This window comes from Salvelinus alpinus, chromosome 25, assembly GCF_045679555.1.
Source record: "Salvelinus alpinus chromosome 25, SLU_Salpinus.1, whole genome shotgun sequence".
NCBI classification, from domain to species: Eukaryota; Metazoa; Chordata; class Actinopteri; order Salmoniformes; family Salmonidae; genus Salvelinus; species Salvelinus alpinus.
In genome coordinates, this window is record NC_092110.1 from 17,168,821 (window position 1) to 17,188,356 (window position 19,536).

Here is a 19,536-nt window from a genome sequence, read left to right on the forward strand (position 1 = left end):
TGCAGGTGTTCCTAATGTTTTGTACACTCAGTGTATGACCCACTCACCTGATGCAGAGTCTGCTGGACAGCAGGTATATCAGACAGAATGCCAGCCCAGTCCTGCTCTATCTGTCTGAGCTGGGTCTGTACAGAGCAAGGCTCTGGCGCAGCAGACTGGAGCTCTGGCGCTGTCTCTGCCTCTGCCTCTCTCAGCTGCAGTAGCTGTGTTCCAGTGGTGATCACTGAGGCCTTCAGAGCCGACCTAACCTCCAGCTCTTTGGTGAAGTCCTACAAACATGACAACAGACATGGTCATATTCACCAGAGGGTCATTCACCCCAACATGTTCTCACAGGCGTTGACTTGACTGGAAAAAAACTGTCCATATAAGATTCTGGGTTTACCATATACTGGTTAAGGTGGGAGTGAATGGGTTTCAGATCTCGCTCCTGATTGGCTGTGAGAGTGAAAATGATCCAACTGTTGATTTGTTCTCTGGCCCCACAGATCCACTTGCTCAGTGCCACAAAGTCACGGGAAAACCTGCAGTGGTGAGATTAGGGTCATTCTTCTCAACTTCTGACTTTGGTTTAAAGGTCCAATCCAGACGTTTTCATCTCAATATAACATTTCTGGGTAACAATTAAGTACCTTACTGTGATTGTTTTAAATTAAAATGGTAAAACATTTATATATACAGTATATATAGCTTCTTAGCCAAGAGCAATTTCTCAAGCAATAATTTTGCTAGGACTGCCTGGGAGTGGTCTGAGTGGAGAGGTGAAAACTGCTCTTACACTAAAAGGGCATTGTCATAATTTTCACAAATTCACGTATTATTCCAACCTCATAGTGTGGAAATACAGTATGAAACACAGGAAAATCACATTTTTGATTGCATTGGCATTTAATAAGTAAATGCAACACCACTATCCCAAGTGGTTTCAAAATGTCAAAGCTGAAAACTTGCCAAATGCAATTATGAAGTTTCAAATCTCATCTCTAAGCACTGTATCAAAGTCCTCACCTGCTCCACAGTTTCCTGTTCCTATCTGTGCTGACTCGTTGTTGCTCCAGCCTGAAGTGAAAGGTGGTCCAGCGAGCCTCCAGGCCACACCCAAACACACCCACCCCTTGGCAACCCGCCTCCTTCAGCCACCTCCCCTGCTCCTGCATCCGGCTGAACTTTGCCCCACTCTCATTCAGGACTGCTCTCATTTTCTGCCCAAGAGAGAGAACCTAATCATCAGTCTCTTCAACATAAGCCTATACACCCCATCATATCCCACATCCCATCTCTACTGTAACACACTATAAAACCCCATCTCTCACACATGGCCCCAGCCCCAGGTCCTCAGAACCAGGCTGTGAATGAGGAAAACACTTATAGTTCTAATAGAACATCACAAGAAGGGCTTCTGGACGAGGTGCACCACTCTGGCCATTTTGGATGATTGAGAAGAAAAAGTAGCAGAACCAGATATAGCCATGGAGCTGGCTGGGGGAGATATACGGGAAAATGACTGCTAGGTTTACATAAATTAAGGTTGGAGTCATTAAAACTCGTTTTTCAACCATTCCACAAATTTCTTGTTAACAAACTATAGTTTTGGCAAGTCGGTTAGTACATCTACTTTGTGCATGACACAAGTAATTATTCCAGCAATTGTTTACAGACAGATTATTTCACTTATAATTCACTGTATCACAATTCCAGTGGGTCAGAAGTTTACAAACACAAAGTTGACTGTGCCTTTAAACAGCTTGGAAAATTCCAGAAAATTATGTCATGGCTTTAGAAGCTTCTGATAGGCTAATTGACATAATTTGAGTCAATTGGAGGTGTACCTGTGGATATATTTCAAGGCCTACCTTCAAACTCAGTGCCTCTTTGCTTGACATCATGGGAAAATCAAAAGAAATCAGCCAAGACCTCAGAAAAAAAATTGTAGACCTCCACAAGTCTGATTCATCCTTGGAAGCAATTTCCAAACGCCTGAAGGTACCAAGTTCATCTGTACAAACAATAGTACGGAAGTATAAACACCCTGGGACCATGCAGCAGTCATACCGCGTGGAGCACGGGGGTGGCAGCATCATGTTGTGGGGGTGCTTTGCTGCAGGAGGGACTGGTGCACTTCACAAAATAGATCGCCTCATGAGGATGGAAAATTATGTGGATATATTGAAGCAACATCTCAAGACATCAGTCAGGAAGTTAAAATTGGTCGCAAATGGGTCTTCCAAATGGGCAATGACCCCAAGCATACTTCCAAAGTTGTGGCAAAATGGCTTAAGGACAACAAAGTCAAGGTATTGGAGTGGCCATCACAAAGCCCTGTGGGCAGAACTGAAAAAGTGTGTGCGAGCAAGGAGGCATACAAACCTGACTCAATTACACCAGCTCTGTCAGGAGGAATGGGCCAACATTCACCCAACTTATTGTGGGAAGCTTGTGGAAGGCTACCCGAAACGTTTGACCCAAGTTAAACAATTTAAAGCCAATGCTACCAAATACTAATTGAGTGTATGTAAACTTCTGACCCACTGGGAATGTGATGAAAGAAATAAAAGCTGAAATAAATCATTTTCTCTACTATTATTCTGACATTTCACATTCTTAAAATAAAGTGGTGATCCTAACTGACCTAAAACAGGGAATTTTTACTAGGATTAAATGTCTGGAATTGTGAAAAACTGAGTTTAAATGTATTTGGCTAAAGTGTATGTAAACTGTACTCTGAGCTGAAATAAAACCCAACACACAAGGGGACATTTATTGTAGAAAATTCTTCTATTTCTTTTGCAAATTACTATGAATTAACAGACTTATTTCCTAAAACTTGTCAATACTAAACATCATGTTAAGGTGTGGGACATTCATTGGACCGGAGAGCCGAACTGCTTAAACAGAGTGAAACCTACAACGAGTTGAGATCCCAGCTACGCAGGCTAAACCTGAGATGCAGCTTCATCCACCGAGCAAAATTTTTTTTTGATCTTCCACAACACAATACACACGTTTTCCACGGCCAGGGAGGCTCAAGACTTCTTGGAGAAGCACATCAAACCCAACACAGAAGGGGACAAGCCGACAGATGGAATCCCACGACTGGCTCATTATTCAGGTATGCTATCCATGCACAATCTGCAGCCTATCGCTATGATGCTGCCCTCAGCATAAGTCAATGATAAGAACACCCCTCATGTTTGGGTACAAGGAACAATATTACTATTATTTCTGAGCATTGAACTTGTTATAATTATATTGCCTATAGTCCAGGACATTTACACAATGATGACACCATGCCAATTAATGATCAATGGACAATATATGGATCCTACAGCTATCCTATTTTTGACTGTTTGGGCATTAGGCTTCCATATCTGTCATACCTTATTTCTGTTTTTCATTGATGTTCTTTTTTCTTCATTACCCACCCTTACATGTGTTAAGGGTGGGTAAATGGCACATGTGTTTTTCTGTTTCTCATTATAAAAATGAAATTTCAATCAGTCTTGGAGGTGTGTTTCCTGACCAATTCCGTGTTTGGAATGGATCACGTAATTTCATTATACGCCGATGATATCATACTTTATCTAGACAATGTATCTCAATCCCTCCAAATAGCTTGAAAAGATCATAGACAAATTCAGCTCCATCTCAAGTTATAAAATAAATCGAACCAAATCTTCCCTACTGCCTCTCAAGACCCTGATGGAGGACTCCATCTCTACTAATGGAATCCCAATCATTTCCCATTTTAAATATTTGGGAATAGATATATTTCCTTCCTTAGATAAAACTATTGCCCGGAACTTTAACAGAACGCTCAAATGAATTAAATCTAACCTAAGTAGATGGACTATTATCCCAGTTTAACCGGCAGAATATCTATTGTCAAAATGAATATTTCGCCATGGCTGAATTTCTGTAGTTCAATTCTTCCCTTGTTTCCCCCTTCTGACTATTGGGATAAAATTCATAGTTCGGTTTCAAAATGTATATGGCAAGGTAAGCGAGCCCGGATAAAATTAACAAACTTGCAAAGAGGGAAGAAGTAGGTGGACTATCCGTACCAAACTTTAAATTTTATTTCTCGATAACTACTGTGATTATTATTATTTGACCATGCTGGTCATCTATGAACATTTGAACATCTTGGCCATGTTCTGTTATAATCTCCACCCGGCACAGCCAGAAGAGGACTGGCCACCCCTCATAGCCTGGTTCCTCTCTAGGTTTCTTCCTAGGTTTTGGCCTTTCATGGGAGTTTTTCCTAGCCACCGTGCTTCTACACCTGCATTGCTTGCTGTCGGGGGTTTTAGGCTGGGTTTCTGTACAGCACTTTGAGATATCAGCTGATGTACGAAGGGCTATATAAATAAATTTGATTTGATTTGATTTGATTTCCAAGCACTAGCATTCATCCCATCCTAAATTGGTTTAGACATGATTCTTCCGTCCGCTGGCTGAGTATAGAGAGAAATATGGTGTCTCCTACTGGACTGGAAGAGGTGGCCTTTACTGATAGATCCCTTAAACAATGCAAACTACGCTTTGCTCCTATTATTGCTCACACAATTTCTATTTGGCGCAAAACTGAAAAACAATGTAAGTGGGAATCAAAATGGCATGCCAATACTCCAATATTTCACAATAATGCCGTGTGATCTTGAGGGCAGCATTTTGCATCCCCCCAATGGTCCAAATGGGGAATCCCTATCCTTGCCGATATCATGGACAGTAATGGTTTGAGAACATTCCTAGATTTAAAAGACACACACACATTCCAGGCAACTCCCTGGGGAAACCCAACTACCGAACCATCCAATGATAGGATTTATAAATAATAGTGCTGAGCTCTTAACCGAAATCTCTGTTATTTTGGGGTATTTAAACAACTAATTCACAAACGTCGGTGCAATTATTTGAATTCCATTTTGTTCCGTTTCTTTTCTGTGAGCTCAATGTGCGTGAGGGGATATCATGAGGGGATATAGATTGTGAAGGGATATAGAGAGCAGCTGTTGCTTCGCGAGGTGTCTCTACCTGAAAATACATGATCAAAATGATTGATATAGTAGTTGGTATTCAGTCATAAAAGTATGCCTTATTTACTTTGAAGAAATACAAAATAGTGATTTTGTCAGACAGCATTGGCAGCAGCTCTATAGAGATGAGATGATGACTTGGAATGAAATAATAAAGTCATCATATAAAACAAATGTAATATGCACAACAAGTAAAGTAAAGTAATGTGAATAAATAATGGTTAATAAGTGATAAGCAGTAATGGGCAGTCTCTACCATCATCAGACTTGTATTAATTGTTTTATTCTGTGTTGTTACAGATTTCAACCGAAATAATCAAAATAATTTTGAAATAATCGAACCGAAACTGAACCGACCTCAAAAAGCACTAATTACTCAGCACTAATAAATACAGTATCTCGGGCTCCCGAGTGGCGCAGCGGTCTAAGGCACTGCATCTCCGTGCTAGAGGCGTCACTACAGACACCCTAGTTCGATTCCAGGCTGTATCATAACTGGCTGTGATTGGGAGTCCCATAGGGTGGTGCACAATTGGCCCAGTGTCGTCCGGGTTTGGCCGGTGTAGGCCGTCATTGAAAATAAGAATTTGTTCTTAACTGACTTGCCTAGTTAAATAAAGGTACAATTAAAAAAAAATATATATATAAACTACTTTTGGAAAGCTTATATTCCGAGCTAGCCAGTAAAAAGTATGGTCCATAGATCTAAGATAGAGATATGGGGGGGTGGGGACTGACAACCAACCTGTGTTGCTAGGCGGGGTGGAAAACATGGGGGTGAGGGGGTTAGATGGAGACAAAGCACATAAAAATAAAAGAACAAATAAAATAAAAGAACATAGACTGATAACACATCAAAGGTAGAGAACATCCAGTGCTTCCATTAATGCCTGCTCTGTATTTAAGAAACATAATTGGAGGTAGAGCGCAGCGGGCACGAGTACATAGAATGTCCAATGGGTTCCAAATGAGTGGAAAAAAACTTGTGCACCACCATCACAGAGTATGTACAAAAAGGGTTCTTCAGCTGTCCCCATAGGAGAGACCCTTTTGGTTCCATGTAGAACTCTTTTTGGTTCCAGATATAACCCTTTTGGGTTCCATGTAGAACCCTCTGTAGAAAGGGTTCTACATGGAACCCAAAAGGGTTCTACCTGGAACCAAAACGGGTTAATCAAAGGGTTCTCCAATGGGGACAGACGAAAAACCCTTAAAGGTTCCAAACAGCAAAAACAAATTCAAAGAGTGAACAGAGAATGTACCGAACTGTGATCAGCGTTCATTCTTTTGATAAATAACACATTTTTAATGTTTTATTTTCTATTAATAAGACTTTAAAGCACATGGAGTGCTACCTGATAGACAGAGAGTGTCTCGCAAATCTGTGCCACTGAGTCCTTCTCCAGGTGCATCTTGGACAGGTCAGCTTCCATATCCCTAAGCAGGGTGTCCAGACTGGTACTTTCCTCCTCCCACTGTGTCCATATCTACAACCAAACCAACAACAACAATTTAACACAACTGCACATAACACAACACACATTTTTCAATACACCACCTCAAACAGTCACACCAGCACACCTCAATATGAGTCCATATCTAGCTTTAACAAAGCCAATGTTTCCTGTGCTGTGTCTACCATAGAAATCCTATTCAATTACTAGAGGGGCTATGTCATAAACCTTCAAAGTTCCAGAATGGGGTAAAAATGGCAGCCATATCGGTCAGGGAGAAATCCAAACCAGTCTAATTGGAATGAATGGCAGTAGAAGCATAGTCCTGATTTTACTTGTGCAGGAAAATAAAAGTAAGGCATGTGTTATATAACAAATAGTGTTATAGAATTATTATCAATGTAAAATATTGTCATATCATTATCAATACAGTTTATATGGGTTTTATAGCAATTGTCTCTATAAATAGCCTCTGAAATATATGTAAACAGACCATAAAATGTCATGTCTACATTCATGTCATGTCTACAGTCATAAAATCAACTGATTTCAGCCAGTGTATGGCTGTGAATTGACTGCATTGTTTGAATGGTTTGAATGGCAGTTCATTTGAAACATTTATGGAATCATTCCTCTAAAACTGTCTGGCTAGCTAGCGAAAAATACAGTACAGATAAATTCTTCAAATTCATTATTTTACACAATATCTTATCATAGCACAGGCAAACCCTGGTTGACCCACTCCCTGACCAAAATGGCTGACCTTTATCCCATCATTTATCCCATCCTTGTTCGGGCGGCGTTCGGCGTCACCGGTCAACATCTTCTAGCCATCGTCGATCCACTTTTCATTTCCATTTGTTTTGTCTTGTTTTCCTATACACCTGGTTTCCATTTCCCTCATTATTTGTTGTGTATTTAACCCTCTGTTCCCCCCATCTCTTTGTGTGGAATTGTTTGTTGTAAGTCTTGTGCACATGTTACTGGTGCGCATCGGGTTTTGTACCCATATTCTGTTGTATTTTTATGCCGTTGGTTTTTGGATTAAACTGCTCCGGCTACTACCTAGTTTTTCTCTCCTGCGTCTGACTTCCCTGCCACCAGTTACGCACCCCTTTACAATCATAAGAAGGCTCATGTCCATTCTAGTATTCTAATTCCTAATTCTATGGTGCCTACCTGTAATATCCGCTGCATCGTGGTGCCTCTTTCCAGGGCCTGCTGCTGCAGTTGGGTCACCCTCTCCTGGAGGCCCCTCATCACTCCCTCCCACCTCTGGAGGTTGCTCTCTGAGACTCTCGTGGATAGGTGCTGCAGGGTCCCCAGGTGGATCCCCAGGAACTGGAAGAACTTCTGTCAAATCCATAAGAACCATAGCAGGAAGAAGGAACAATAGCATCACTGCAGGCTGTTTCAATACCAACGATTACACAAGAAGTCATCTCTTGGTTTCTATGGTGGCTGAATAAAAACTGAATCCAAGGTAGCTATCTAATCGCACTTCATAGGATCAGTACACAATGGAGGACCTGAATGGTGTGCGCTCACCGAATGTGTGCTAAGGCAGTCCTGTAGCTCAGTCCTGGTGTGGAGCTCCAGACCAGGCCTCTGTGAGAGACGCTCTGAGCCCAGGGTGACCAGCACTTCCAGGCCATGTAGCAGCCTCTCAAACTGCTGCTGGAGATCCACACTGGCCCTCAGCTCCTCACGTCTGGCCCCCACAGAGCCCAACACATTTTCCAGCACAACCTAAACACACATTATAAACATTATATCCACATGCAGTAAGTGTACATGATAACACACATGGTCATACATAACCACAAGCTCAGAACTGATATCTTCATCATTATGTATGGGGTCACGGTTTCAGCATTCAAATTGATGGTACCAATCACTCCCACTGAATGTGTTCATTACTCGGATTCCATTGAGCAAGGCTTTGTTTTAACGGAATGTAGTTCCAAAGATTAGTCGGACAGCAGTCCTTCTGAGTCAAATAAAAATAAATAAAACAGGGAGAGGTTGAAAGTAAGGTCAGCTCTATTCCAAATAATTTAACTGAGATGACTTATTTCATTGGGTAATATAATAGACTAAGGTCATATCATGGAGTCTCAGCATGGTCCATGTAGTACAGTACATATAAATGTGTTCATAAATGTGTTCAGATGTAGGTGTTATACAGGACTATACTGCACCTCCAGCTTGTAGGCCTCCTCTATGAGTGTGGAGGGCAGACCCTGTCTCTCTGCCCTCTCCTGCAGGGAGGACACCTGGCTGGACTGGAGCTGCAGCTCTCCCTGGACCTGCACCACAGCCTAAACACACACAATGCAAATACACAGGTTAAACAGCCCACACCCTCAGCTGATCCTTCAGACCCATCCATCAGATGTTTACCAAATCAGTGGAGGGGTGCCTGCTTTGTTGTTTTTTTAAATGGATATTGCCCCTTCAAAGGTGATCACTAAATATAATGGTCATTTAATGACAGTTTGTGGATGGTTCATCCAGATGAGAACATCTTTAAGTCGGACATGAATTAATGGCTTAGCTGTAAGCTATCCACATAGAAGGATTTATAGTAGACCCAACTGTAACTATTTATCATGGATAGATTTACTAATGACTATTAATGGCTACATATGAATGAGTTTACAGTACCTGTAGCTGCTTGCAAGTGTCTTGAGGGACAGCTTCGTTAGTCATTTGTTGTACGGCCAACTTATTAGCAAGAAGGGCTGCATGCAACTCTTTTAAGAGTGTCTGTTGAGTTAGACCAACACAAAGTACAGTATACCAAAACAATTACTGCACAGTGCAACAAATACATATTTTATGCTGTGTTACATATCCTTACAGTAAGTCAAAACATTATAAACTGTACAGTTTTAAGTGAGACAAGGCGATGTTAAGTTAAGAGATCATTTCAAAACCCTATCCACCAAGTAAACACAATCTAAACATCTAACAAGACAGACTAAAATCCACCATATGGTAATACAACATACTGATGTGCACTGTATCGAAACTGTAATGCAGAAGGCCAGTTGTTGTTATAAATGTTATATTATAAACTGGGTGGTTCGAGCCTTGAATGCTCATTGACTGAAAGCTGTGGTATATCAGATGGTATACCACGGGTATGACAATACATTTATTTCTACTCTTCTAATTACATTGGTAACCAGTTTATCATAACAATAAGGCACCTCGGGGGTTTGTGGCATATGGCCAATATACCACGGCTAAGGGCTGTATCCACACACATTACATTGTGCATAAGAACAGCCCTTAGCCGTGGTATATTGGCCATATACCACAACCCCTTAATTCCTTAAATACACTACAGGGAGTGCAGTGGTGGTTCTGACCTGGTGATGGCCTGTCTTCTCCAGTTGGGCCTGCAGCTGCTTCTCTCTGGCAGCCAGGCTGCTCTGGACCACAGGCAGGAGTTTACCCAGGTGATCCACACACAGAATACCTCCACCTGACCCCAGAACACCAATTACCTCTGACCCCTGGGAGGTCAGCTCACCACCCAGGGTCACCAGCTCTGCTGCCAGAGTCTGCAAACAAAGATTAAACACATAGACACACATAGTCAATAGTCTCATTCAACTGACTGAACTCTGCACTGAACACGCGTCAAACTTGGAATCAAATAAAACCAAACCATATGGTTTAAAGTACTTTGGTGGGGATTGAGTGTACTTTAGTGTTGACCCTACCTCGAGCTGCATCAGCTGGAGCTGTGTGTCCTCATGTGATTTCCCTGAGGGGGACTGCAGGAGGCGGGTCAGAGAGGACAGAGATAGGCCCACCCCACATAGCACCTCAAACAGACCCTCATCCAGCCTCTGATGAACCTCCTCGTCCGGCACAGACTGGAAAAACAAGCCATAGAAACATCAAATATAGAGAGTGATCATTAAAACCAACATGGAGAAAGTGACAACCCTAAAAGAAAACTGATTTTAAAGAATACTTTGTCTGACTATTTTTCTCACATGGAATTTAATCTCTTCTCCGGTGACACCCTTTTCCCAATTCCATGAAAACAGTGATATGTTAATGAGCCATGATGTCTTGAGACTGACTTGAATTCTACACCCACAGATCAGTTCCCTCACCTGAGTCACCACCTCACTGGCAGTCTGGCCCAGCTCTCGCAGCCGACATATGTGTGTCTGCATGTTCTGAAAGCTGTGGGAGTCAATGAGACTACTGGCTGATCCATTGCTCTGACTCACAGATGAGTCTGTCCCCTTTAAAGTGAAAGAAAGAACTCACGTACAGTATGACCCCATTTGAACTCCACATTTACACAAACACACATACCCACTATGGAACACTACACACTTGGAAATGTGTGTCATTTAAGAGTGGGAGCTGCTTACATCAGAAGGACCTTGCTGTGCAGTCTCCTCCAAGGCCAGAAGCTGGTTGTGAAGGTGTGTCCACTTCCTTTGGACCCCTGCCTCCCCCCCTCCTTCAGGTTCAACAGGAACTCTAAGGAATGAGTTGCAGTTCAGCCTGGTCTCATAGACTGAAATCCGAGACACTCATGACTATGATATGTTACATTTGGTATGGTTCCAAAAAAAAGCAAGGCGGGTGGTTGGTTGGTCAGGGTGGATGGATGGGCGTACGCCGCGAACATCTAGCAACCCAAAGGTTGCGTGTTTGAATCTCATCAGGGACAATTTTAGCTAATTATCAACTTTTCAACTACTTACTACTTTTTAGCTACTTTGCAACTACTTATCATGTTAGCTATCCCTTCCCCTAACCCTAATCCTTTTAGCTAACTCTTCCCCTAACCCTAATCCTTTTAGCTAACTCTTCCCTTAACCCTAACCCTAATCCTTTTAGCTAACTCTTCCCTTCCCCTAACCTTAATCCTTTTAGCTAACTCTTCCCTTCCCCTAACCTTAATCCTTTTAGCTAACTCTTCCCTTAACCCTAACCTTAATCCTTTTAGCTAACTCTTCCCTTCCCCTAACCTTAATCCTTTTAGCTAACCCTTCCCTTCCCCTAACCTTAATCCTTTTAGCTAACCCTTCCCTTCCCCTAACCTTAATCCTTTTAGCTAACTCTTCCCTTAACCCTAACCTTAATCCTTTTAGCTAACTCTTCCCTTAACCCTAACCTTAATCCTTTTAGCTAACTCTTCCCTTAACCCTAACCTTAATCCTTTTAGCTAACTCTTCCCTTAACCCTAACCTTAATCCTTTTAGCTAACTCTTCCCTTAACCCTAACCTTAATCCTTTTAGCTAACTCTTCCCTTAACCCTAACCTTAATCCTTTTAGCTAACTCTTCCCTTAACCCTAACCTTAATCCTTTTAGCTAACTCTTCCCTTAACCCTAACCTTAATCCTTTTAGCTAACTCTTCCCTTAACCCTAACCTTAATCCTTTTAGCTAACTCTTCCCCTAACCCTAACCTTAATCCTTTTAGCTAACTCTTCCCATAACCCTAACCTTAATCCTTTTAGCTAACTCTTCCCTTAACCCTAACCTTAATCCTTTTAGCTAACTCTTCCCTTAACCCTAACCTTAATCCTTTTAGCTAACTCTTCCCTTAACCCTAACCTTAATCCTTTTAGCTAACTCTTCCCTTAACCCTAACCTTAATCCTTTTAGCTAACTCTTCCCTTAACCCTAACCTTAATCCTTTTAGCTAACTCTTCCCTTAACCCTAACCTTAATCCTTTTAGCTAACTCTTCCCATAACCCTAACCTTAATCCTTTTAGCTAACCCTTCCCCTAACCCTAACCTTAATCATTTTAGCTAACCCTTCCCCTAACCCTAATCCTTTTAGCTAACCCTTACCCTAACCCTAACCCTTTATTCTAACTCCTAACCTTAACCCCTAGCCAACGTAGAATTGGAATACGTAACATATCATACGTTTTTAAAATTCATAACATATTGTACATTTTGCAAATTTGTAACATATTATACGTTTTTAAAATGTGTAACATATCATACGAATTGTAATTCATAACATATCATACGAAATGGATGATGGACATTCACAAATTAATACATACCATACAAAACGTAACATATCATGCTAAATGGAGTGTTTGAGATTGGCGTACATAATAATACGAAATGCTTTGACACCAAATTGTGCAGTTAGATGGTTGTCAGAACCACACACAGCCTTGGAGAACTCCACTGAGAACACAATCATAATCATTTCTATATAGCTGACATTTTTAGTCTCTGAGAAGAAATGAAGGTCCATCTAAATGAATCTCTCCCACTCTCACTGAAGAGAAGCACAGAGAAATGAAAATGTAACAGACAAACAAAGTAATTACTTCTAACTCTGTGCCATGCTGTGTTTTTTTCCTCTGACAATAGCAAAGATCACATTGTAAAAGGATTATTTGGGGAAGGGCTGATTCTATTTCAAGAACATGATTATGATTATGGAACATTGAAGCTTGGAGGTTGAAGGTTGAAGCTCAGATAGAGGGAGGCCAATACAAGAAACAAGATGGCGACCGGCAAGTTCGGCATGGTGGCAGCACTTTTACTTTATGTGTTTGTTTTAAATGTTACTGGAAATAATTGCATCTGCTATTTAGATGAAAGAATAATAAATTCTCAGCAGCTTCTCAGTCATGCAAACACTTTGCAGGAAGGAAGGAATGTTATATACCAAACTTTCATAGCACCTTGGCACAAACCAAAACGATCATCGAAATCCAGTCTGAAATCGCAAATTAATGGTGGAGATCTTTAAATAACTCTATGCCTTCTCTTATCGGGTGATATCCATCAATGCCCTGGACCTCACTTTATCACCAACCCCATCAAACGGCCTATGCACCCATGCTCCTCTTGCGAACGGTGGATAAGGAGTAACAACAAAGCTTTGGAATGTCTGGAATGCGCTCGGTGGATTCATTTAAAATGCAGCGACTCTAGTTTTGGACATGGGTTTAATGAAGCTTACTGTTGCTGTCGGTGTGCTGTACCCACGGGGTGTATGAGCACTGAAGGTGGAGTGGGACCAGAGGACTTATCGAGGGTGGAGAGTGCACCGGAGGAGGGGGGTCCACAGCGGAGCGGAGGCAACCAGAGGCGAGTGACGGGGGACATGGTGGTGAGGATGATGGAGTGGCACCTGGGGAGGGGTGCTCCATGGCGACAGAGAGGCCACCGGAGGCAGGGCAGTGGGAAGATGGCAGCGCAGTGCGAGGCGAGTTACAAGTGGATCGGGAATTCAATGAGGCCTTTGGGAAGAAGGGCTTACATTTTGTGCACTTAAACGTCCGAAGCCTACTATCGATCAATGAGATACGCCTGCTGGTTTGCAAATCAGAGGTGGGTGTCTTATGTTTTACTGAGACATGGTTGGATTCATCTGTTTGTGACTCAGACATTGAGATAGGTAATTACTCTGTTGTCAGGAAGGATCGGAATCGGAACGGTGGGGGAATATGTGCGTTTGTAAGATCAGACATTGCTTTTAACGTCAGATCAGATTTAAACGCGATCTGGAGATTGTCTGGCTGGATATCTGCCTTCCCAAAACCAAGACGATTTTGTTGGGGGTGTGTTATAGGCCGCCCAAGCAGAATGCATTCTATGAAGGTCTTGAAATGTTGTTGTCAAACTGTAATGATTCGCTGTTGAAGGAAATAATTTTGTTAGGGGATTTCAATACTGATGTCTGCAAAAAGAATAGCCCAACCCACAATGTATTTATGCACTTTTGTAGATCACTTGCTCTGACCCAAATGATAAAAGATCCCACCAGGATATGTGAAACAGTGCAAAGTACAATCGACTTAATATTGGTGTCTGATAAATCTAAAATATCGCAGAGTGGAGTAATAGTCTATGGAATCAGTGATCATTTTATTACATTTTGCACAAGGAGGATTTTTAAAGATATATTTAAGTGTTACAAAACCATTAGAATCAGAGGACTCAAAAAATACTGTGTAGAAAAGTTTAGGGAGGAAGTTGGTAAAATTGACTGGTCACCTGTGCTAGATAGTGTAGGGGTAGACAGTGCCTGGGAAGCCTTTAAATGTAGATTCCTTGATGTGGTGAATGTGATGGCTCCCATTAGACGGGTCAGGGTAAAGCAGAGATCTAGCCCTTGGTTTAATCATGAGATTCTAGAATCTATCCAAGCAAGGAATAAGGCCTTTAAGAAATTTAAGAACTCTCAAGAGCAGCATGATTTTGTCCTATATAAAAGTCACAGAAATGAAGCACAGAGCAGGATGGATGAAGCTAAGAGGGGTTACTTTGCTGAGAAAATAATTGAAAACAAAAATGACCCTAAAAAGCTTTGGAAATCATTTAAGGAACTAGGCTGTAGTAGTACTACCAAAAACAAACTAAACAGTATTGGACTGACATCAAAGGGGAGATGGTATATGAAAAAGCAGAGGTTGCCAATGAATTCAACTCTTTTTTTACTTCTGTTGCCAGCAAGCTGGTTAGCAAGCTGCCCACCAGTTCTGGTTTGTATGGAAGCAACCAAGTCAAGAAGTATTATGTAGAGTTAGGGGTTCAGCCAAACTCTTTTTATTTTGCAAAGGTAGCAACAGCTAAAATAGTCAGTATGCTGGCAGAGCTTAAATGCTCCAAAGCCACAGGCCTGGATAATATTCCTGCATGGTTTCTAATAGATTCTGCTGAGCAAACTGGCCCTTGTATTATGCATATTGTTAATCTCTCTCTTGAACAAGGCACCTTTCCCAGGGACATGAAACAAGCTAAAGTTATACCTCTGTATAAGAAGGGGATAAAGTCTGACCCTGGGAATTATAGGCCTGTATCTATCCTCTGTGTAACATCAAAGATCCTGGAGAGAATTGTACATGAGCAAATGTATGAATATGTTAACAAACAGGGTCTAATGTATGATTTCCAGTCGGGTTTTAGAAAAACATACTCCACTGATTCATGTCTACTTTACTTGACTGACATCATCAGGAAAGAGATTGATGAGGGAAATCTGTGTGGAATGGTACTGCTTGACCTACAGAAGGCCTTTGATACAGTTAACCACTGTCTCCTAATCTTCAAACTGAAGGCACTGGGGTTAAGAAGTATCCCTCTAGGCTGGGTAAAGTCCTATTTATCAGGAAGGGAGCAAGTAGTAGAGGTTAATGGTTCACTGTCTCAGGCAAAACCTATGAGTTGTGGCGTTCCGCAGGGGAGCGTGCTTGGGCCTCTGCTGTTTTTATTGTATATTATTGATATGAAAGATGCTTGTTCTTGCCGTCTTTTTCTTTATGCGGATGACTCTACATTTCTGGTGTCTTACAAAAGTAAAACAATTTTGGAGAGCATACTTAGCACAGAGCTTACTAACATTAGCAAATGGCTTGGAGATAATAAGCTATATCTGCACTTAAGGAAAACTGAAGCAATTATTTTTGGATCCAGACCTAAATTGTGTAGGTTGTCTGAAATCAGAGTGGATTTAGGTAGTGAGGTGCTGACTACTAAAACCTCTGTTAGCTACTTGGGATGTATCCTTGATGGAAGCTTGGGAGGTGTGAGCATGGCCAATAAGGTGCTAGGGAAGGTTAATGCCAGGACTAAGTTTTTGGCTAGAAAGTCCAAGCTGCTTGATAAGGACTCCATGAAAGTGCTAGCTACTGCCCTCATTCAATGCCATTTTGACTATGCTAGTACTTCCTGGTTTAGGGGCTTATCTAAACTTATGAAGGGGAAGCTCCAGATAGCCCAGAATAAGTTGATCAGGGTAGTATTGAAGGTGAGTCCACGTACTCACATAGGCAGGAGCTGCTTTCAGGAACTAAACTGGGTGCCTGTTGAGGCTAGGGTGCCCCAGATTAGACTAGGTTTGGTTTACAGGAGTATTTATGGTCCTGCGCCCAGATATTTAAGTGATTACTTTCCTTGTGTTAGGGATGCACACAATCACAGCACCAGATCAGGTGTTGCTGATGTGTGCTTATACAGGTTCAGGAGTAATGCTGGGAAAGGTACTTTCTTGTATACTGGAGCCTCAGAATGGAATGAGTTGCCTCTGCCTATAAAAACAACGTCCTCTCTGGACAGCTTTAAAAATAAAGTAAAAATATGTTTGATGTCCTCTGTGCCCAAATGAATAACCCCTATGATGTAACTTGAATGATGAGATAGATGTTCTTCTTTTATGTTTTTGTTGTATTATTTCACTGCCATACTGTGTTCGATCTTGTATAGCCATCTTGTCTCAAGAGGACCACAATGGAAATAAGTCCCAGACTTTATTGTGTGTTATCCTCGATGATTTTATTCATGTGCATGTATGGCTTTTAAGTTTTATGTGTGCTTGTTTTTTTTAAATGGTCAAATTAATAAACTAAACTAAACTACATTTGTAGAGAATGTGGACAACCACAACTACTCAATCCCCTTCTACCGTGTGAAGGAAAAATACCATCAAAAGATGATTGTCTAAAAATTGTGTATAGCATTGTTATAGATTTATTCTAGCTCCAAAGCCTACAGACTGGAGCACTAAGGGGATCAGTACCGTGTGGATGGCTGAGGTTGATCCTTTTGGGCCTGGCTGTGGAGACGACCTCTACTCCCATGCTGGGCGATAGCCTTGGTCAGGCCTCTCTGCTCACTCAGCTCCTGCTCCAATTCCTGCATGGGGTCAATAATAACAGCCACGACTAGCATACACTGTACTTATAATTCTTCACTGGGCTATCATATGTGAATTTGTCAATACAATTAAAGTCCAATAAATAGCCAACCACACTCGCCGTTCAGACATGTTTTGGACAGTTTACCTTCTGCTGTTGAAAGCTGGTCTGTCTAAAGAGTTTGCTCTTGGAGGAAGAGAGAATCTCCTGGACACTGCCGCTACGCTGCAGTCTGCCCTCTAGAGGGGGCTTTCTGGGTGATGACGGTGACGGCACCTTCAGAGGATGGAAAGAACAAGGATGACGGCAAGAGAGAGAGAGAAAGGTCTGTTGTTTATTATAAAATATTCACAGTCGTGACTTGGAACATAATGCGCAGTCTCAGGATGTATTACTCATCAACATTACAAGGCTTGTTTGTGGGTTTTCGTCAACCGGCGGGTTTTACACCCCTTGTTGAAAGAAAAACTTGAGAAAGTGGCACAGGAACTAAATTAGGAAGTGCTAATGATCTCTCTTTGACATTTCACTTTAACAACAGCTGTTTGTTTATCTGGAAGCTTGGTAACATTGTCATGGAGAGAATACCAAATAGACAAAACACCTACTCCACTGTCATCAGCAGACAGCTCTTTTGCAGACGTTCAGTGAGTGTGTGTGCGTGTATGTGTGTGTGTGTGCACGCATGTGTGTTAATGTGCGCACATCCGCGTGTGTGCACGTGGCTCTCTGTTTGGATGTACCTGCTCCTCTGTATGTGTGCTGGTGTGCATCTGCTCATGGCTCTGTCTCTCCTGCAACAACAGCTGGAATGTGACCAGGCTGGTCTTGAGCAGCTCCAGTTTGGAGGAGAGGGCCTCAGCCTCCTGGTGGGACCCTGCTGAGCCCTCCTGCTGCTCCAGGACAGACAGACTGGCTACCTTCTGCTCTATCTCCAGGAACAACTCCTACACACACACACACACACACACACACACACACACACACACACACACACACACACACACACACACACACACACACACACACACACACACACACACACACACACACACACACACACACACACACACACACACACACCATTGCCTCATTTTAGTACCTAATTCTCACGAAGAACAACAAAGGGAAGTGGACCGAGACACCTGCAGCAGCGTGAGAGCTAATGTCATCAGAACACAGTGTCCTGGGAGAGTAGGTAGAGCACAATCCCATTCACACTGGTTAATCCCCCAAGGGTGTGAACCTGAGCACACAGACTCTCTCCATGGATCAACTATATCTAGGGAATAGGGTATACACTATACACTGTACAGTAGACACATACTATGAATACAGTATATTTTCCTGCTGCTACCTCGCTCTCCAACCAGGGTGCATGCAAAACCCTGATGAAGGCTAAGGAACTAAACGTGTTGGTTTTATCAATAAATAATGTTTTTTTATCAACTCCCACTGTCCTCCAAGAATTGCTGATGCTCCTTTAATGTGTCACTTTTAATAGGTTGACCCACATCACCTGCCAGAGTATACTAGGTTAGACTGACCCACATCACCTGCCAGAGTATACTAGGTTTGACTGACCCACATCACCTGCCAGAGTATACTAGGTTTGACTGACCCACATCACCTGCCAGAGTATACTAGGTTTGACTGACCCACATCACCTGCCAGAGTATACTAGGTTTGACTGACCCACATCACCTGCCAGAGTATACTAGGTTTGACTGACCCACATCACCTGCCAGAGTATACTAGGTTTGACTGACCCACATCACCTGCCAGAGTGTACTAGGTTTGACTGACCCACATCACCTGCCAGAGTATACTAGGTTTGACTGACCCACATCACCTGCCAGAGTGTACTAGGTTTGACTGACCCACATCACCTGCCAGAGTATACTAGGTTAGACTGACCCACATCACCTGCCAGAGTGTACTAGGTTTGACTGACCCACATCACCTGCCAGAGTGTACTAGGTTTGACTGACCCACATCACCTGCCAGAGTGTACTAGGTTTGACTGACTCACATCACCTGCCAGAGTGTACTAGGTTTGACTGACCCACATCACCTGCCAGAGTGTACCAGGTTGACTGACTCGCATCACCTCCCAGAGTGTACTAGGTTTGACTGACTCACATCACCTGCCAGAGTGTACTAGGTTTGACTGACTCACATCACCTGCCAGTGTACTAAGTTTGACTGACCCACATCACCTGCCAGAGTGTACTAGGTTTGACTGACCCACATCACCTGCCAGAGTGTACTAGGTTTGACTGACCCACATCACCTGCCAGAGTGTACTAGGTTTGACTGACCCACATCACCTGCCAGAGTGTACTAAGTTTGACTGACCCACATCACCTGCCAGAGTGTACTAGGTTTGACT

At 42.3% G+C, this 19,536-nt stretch overlaps 1 protein-coding gene across 1 annotated transcript in view; it reads right to left on the reverse strand.

Annotated features, from left to right (window-relative positions):
* Positions 1-19,536, reverse strand: part of syne2b (spectrin repeat containing, nuclear envelope 2b) — a 139,463-nt gene that overhangs the window by 36,217 nt on the left and 83,710 nt on the right. The window contains exons 78-92 of the mRNA XM_071365033.1: positions 17,888-18,091; positions 17,292-17,420; positions 17,027-17,142; positions 10,894-11,005; positions 10,627-10,761; positions 10,225-10,380; positions 9,868-10,062; positions 9,158-9,259; positions 8,692-8,811; positions 8,039-8,239; positions 7,670-7,843; positions 6,392-6,523; positions 1,009-1,202; positions 386-524; positions 48-269 (exon numbers count right to left, since the gene is read on the reverse strand). Of these exons, the coding sequence (XP_071221134.1) occupies positions 48-269; positions 386-524; positions 1,009-1,202; positions 6,392-6,523; positions 7,670-7,843; positions 8,039-8,239; positions 8,692-8,811; positions 9,158-9,259; positions 9,868-10,062; positions 10,225-10,380; positions 10,627-10,761; positions 10,894-11,005; positions 17,027-17,142; positions 17,292-17,420; positions 17,888-18,091 (2,331 nt within the window). The remainder of the gene's footprint in view (positions 1-47; positions 270-385; positions 525-1,008; positions 1,203-6,391; positions 6,524-7,669; positions 7,844-8,038; positions 8,240-8,691; positions 8,812-9,157; positions 9,260-9,867; positions 10,063-10,224; positions 10,381-10,626; positions 10,762-10,893; positions 11,006-17,026; positions 17,143-17,291; positions 17,421-17,887; positions 18,092-19,536) is intronic.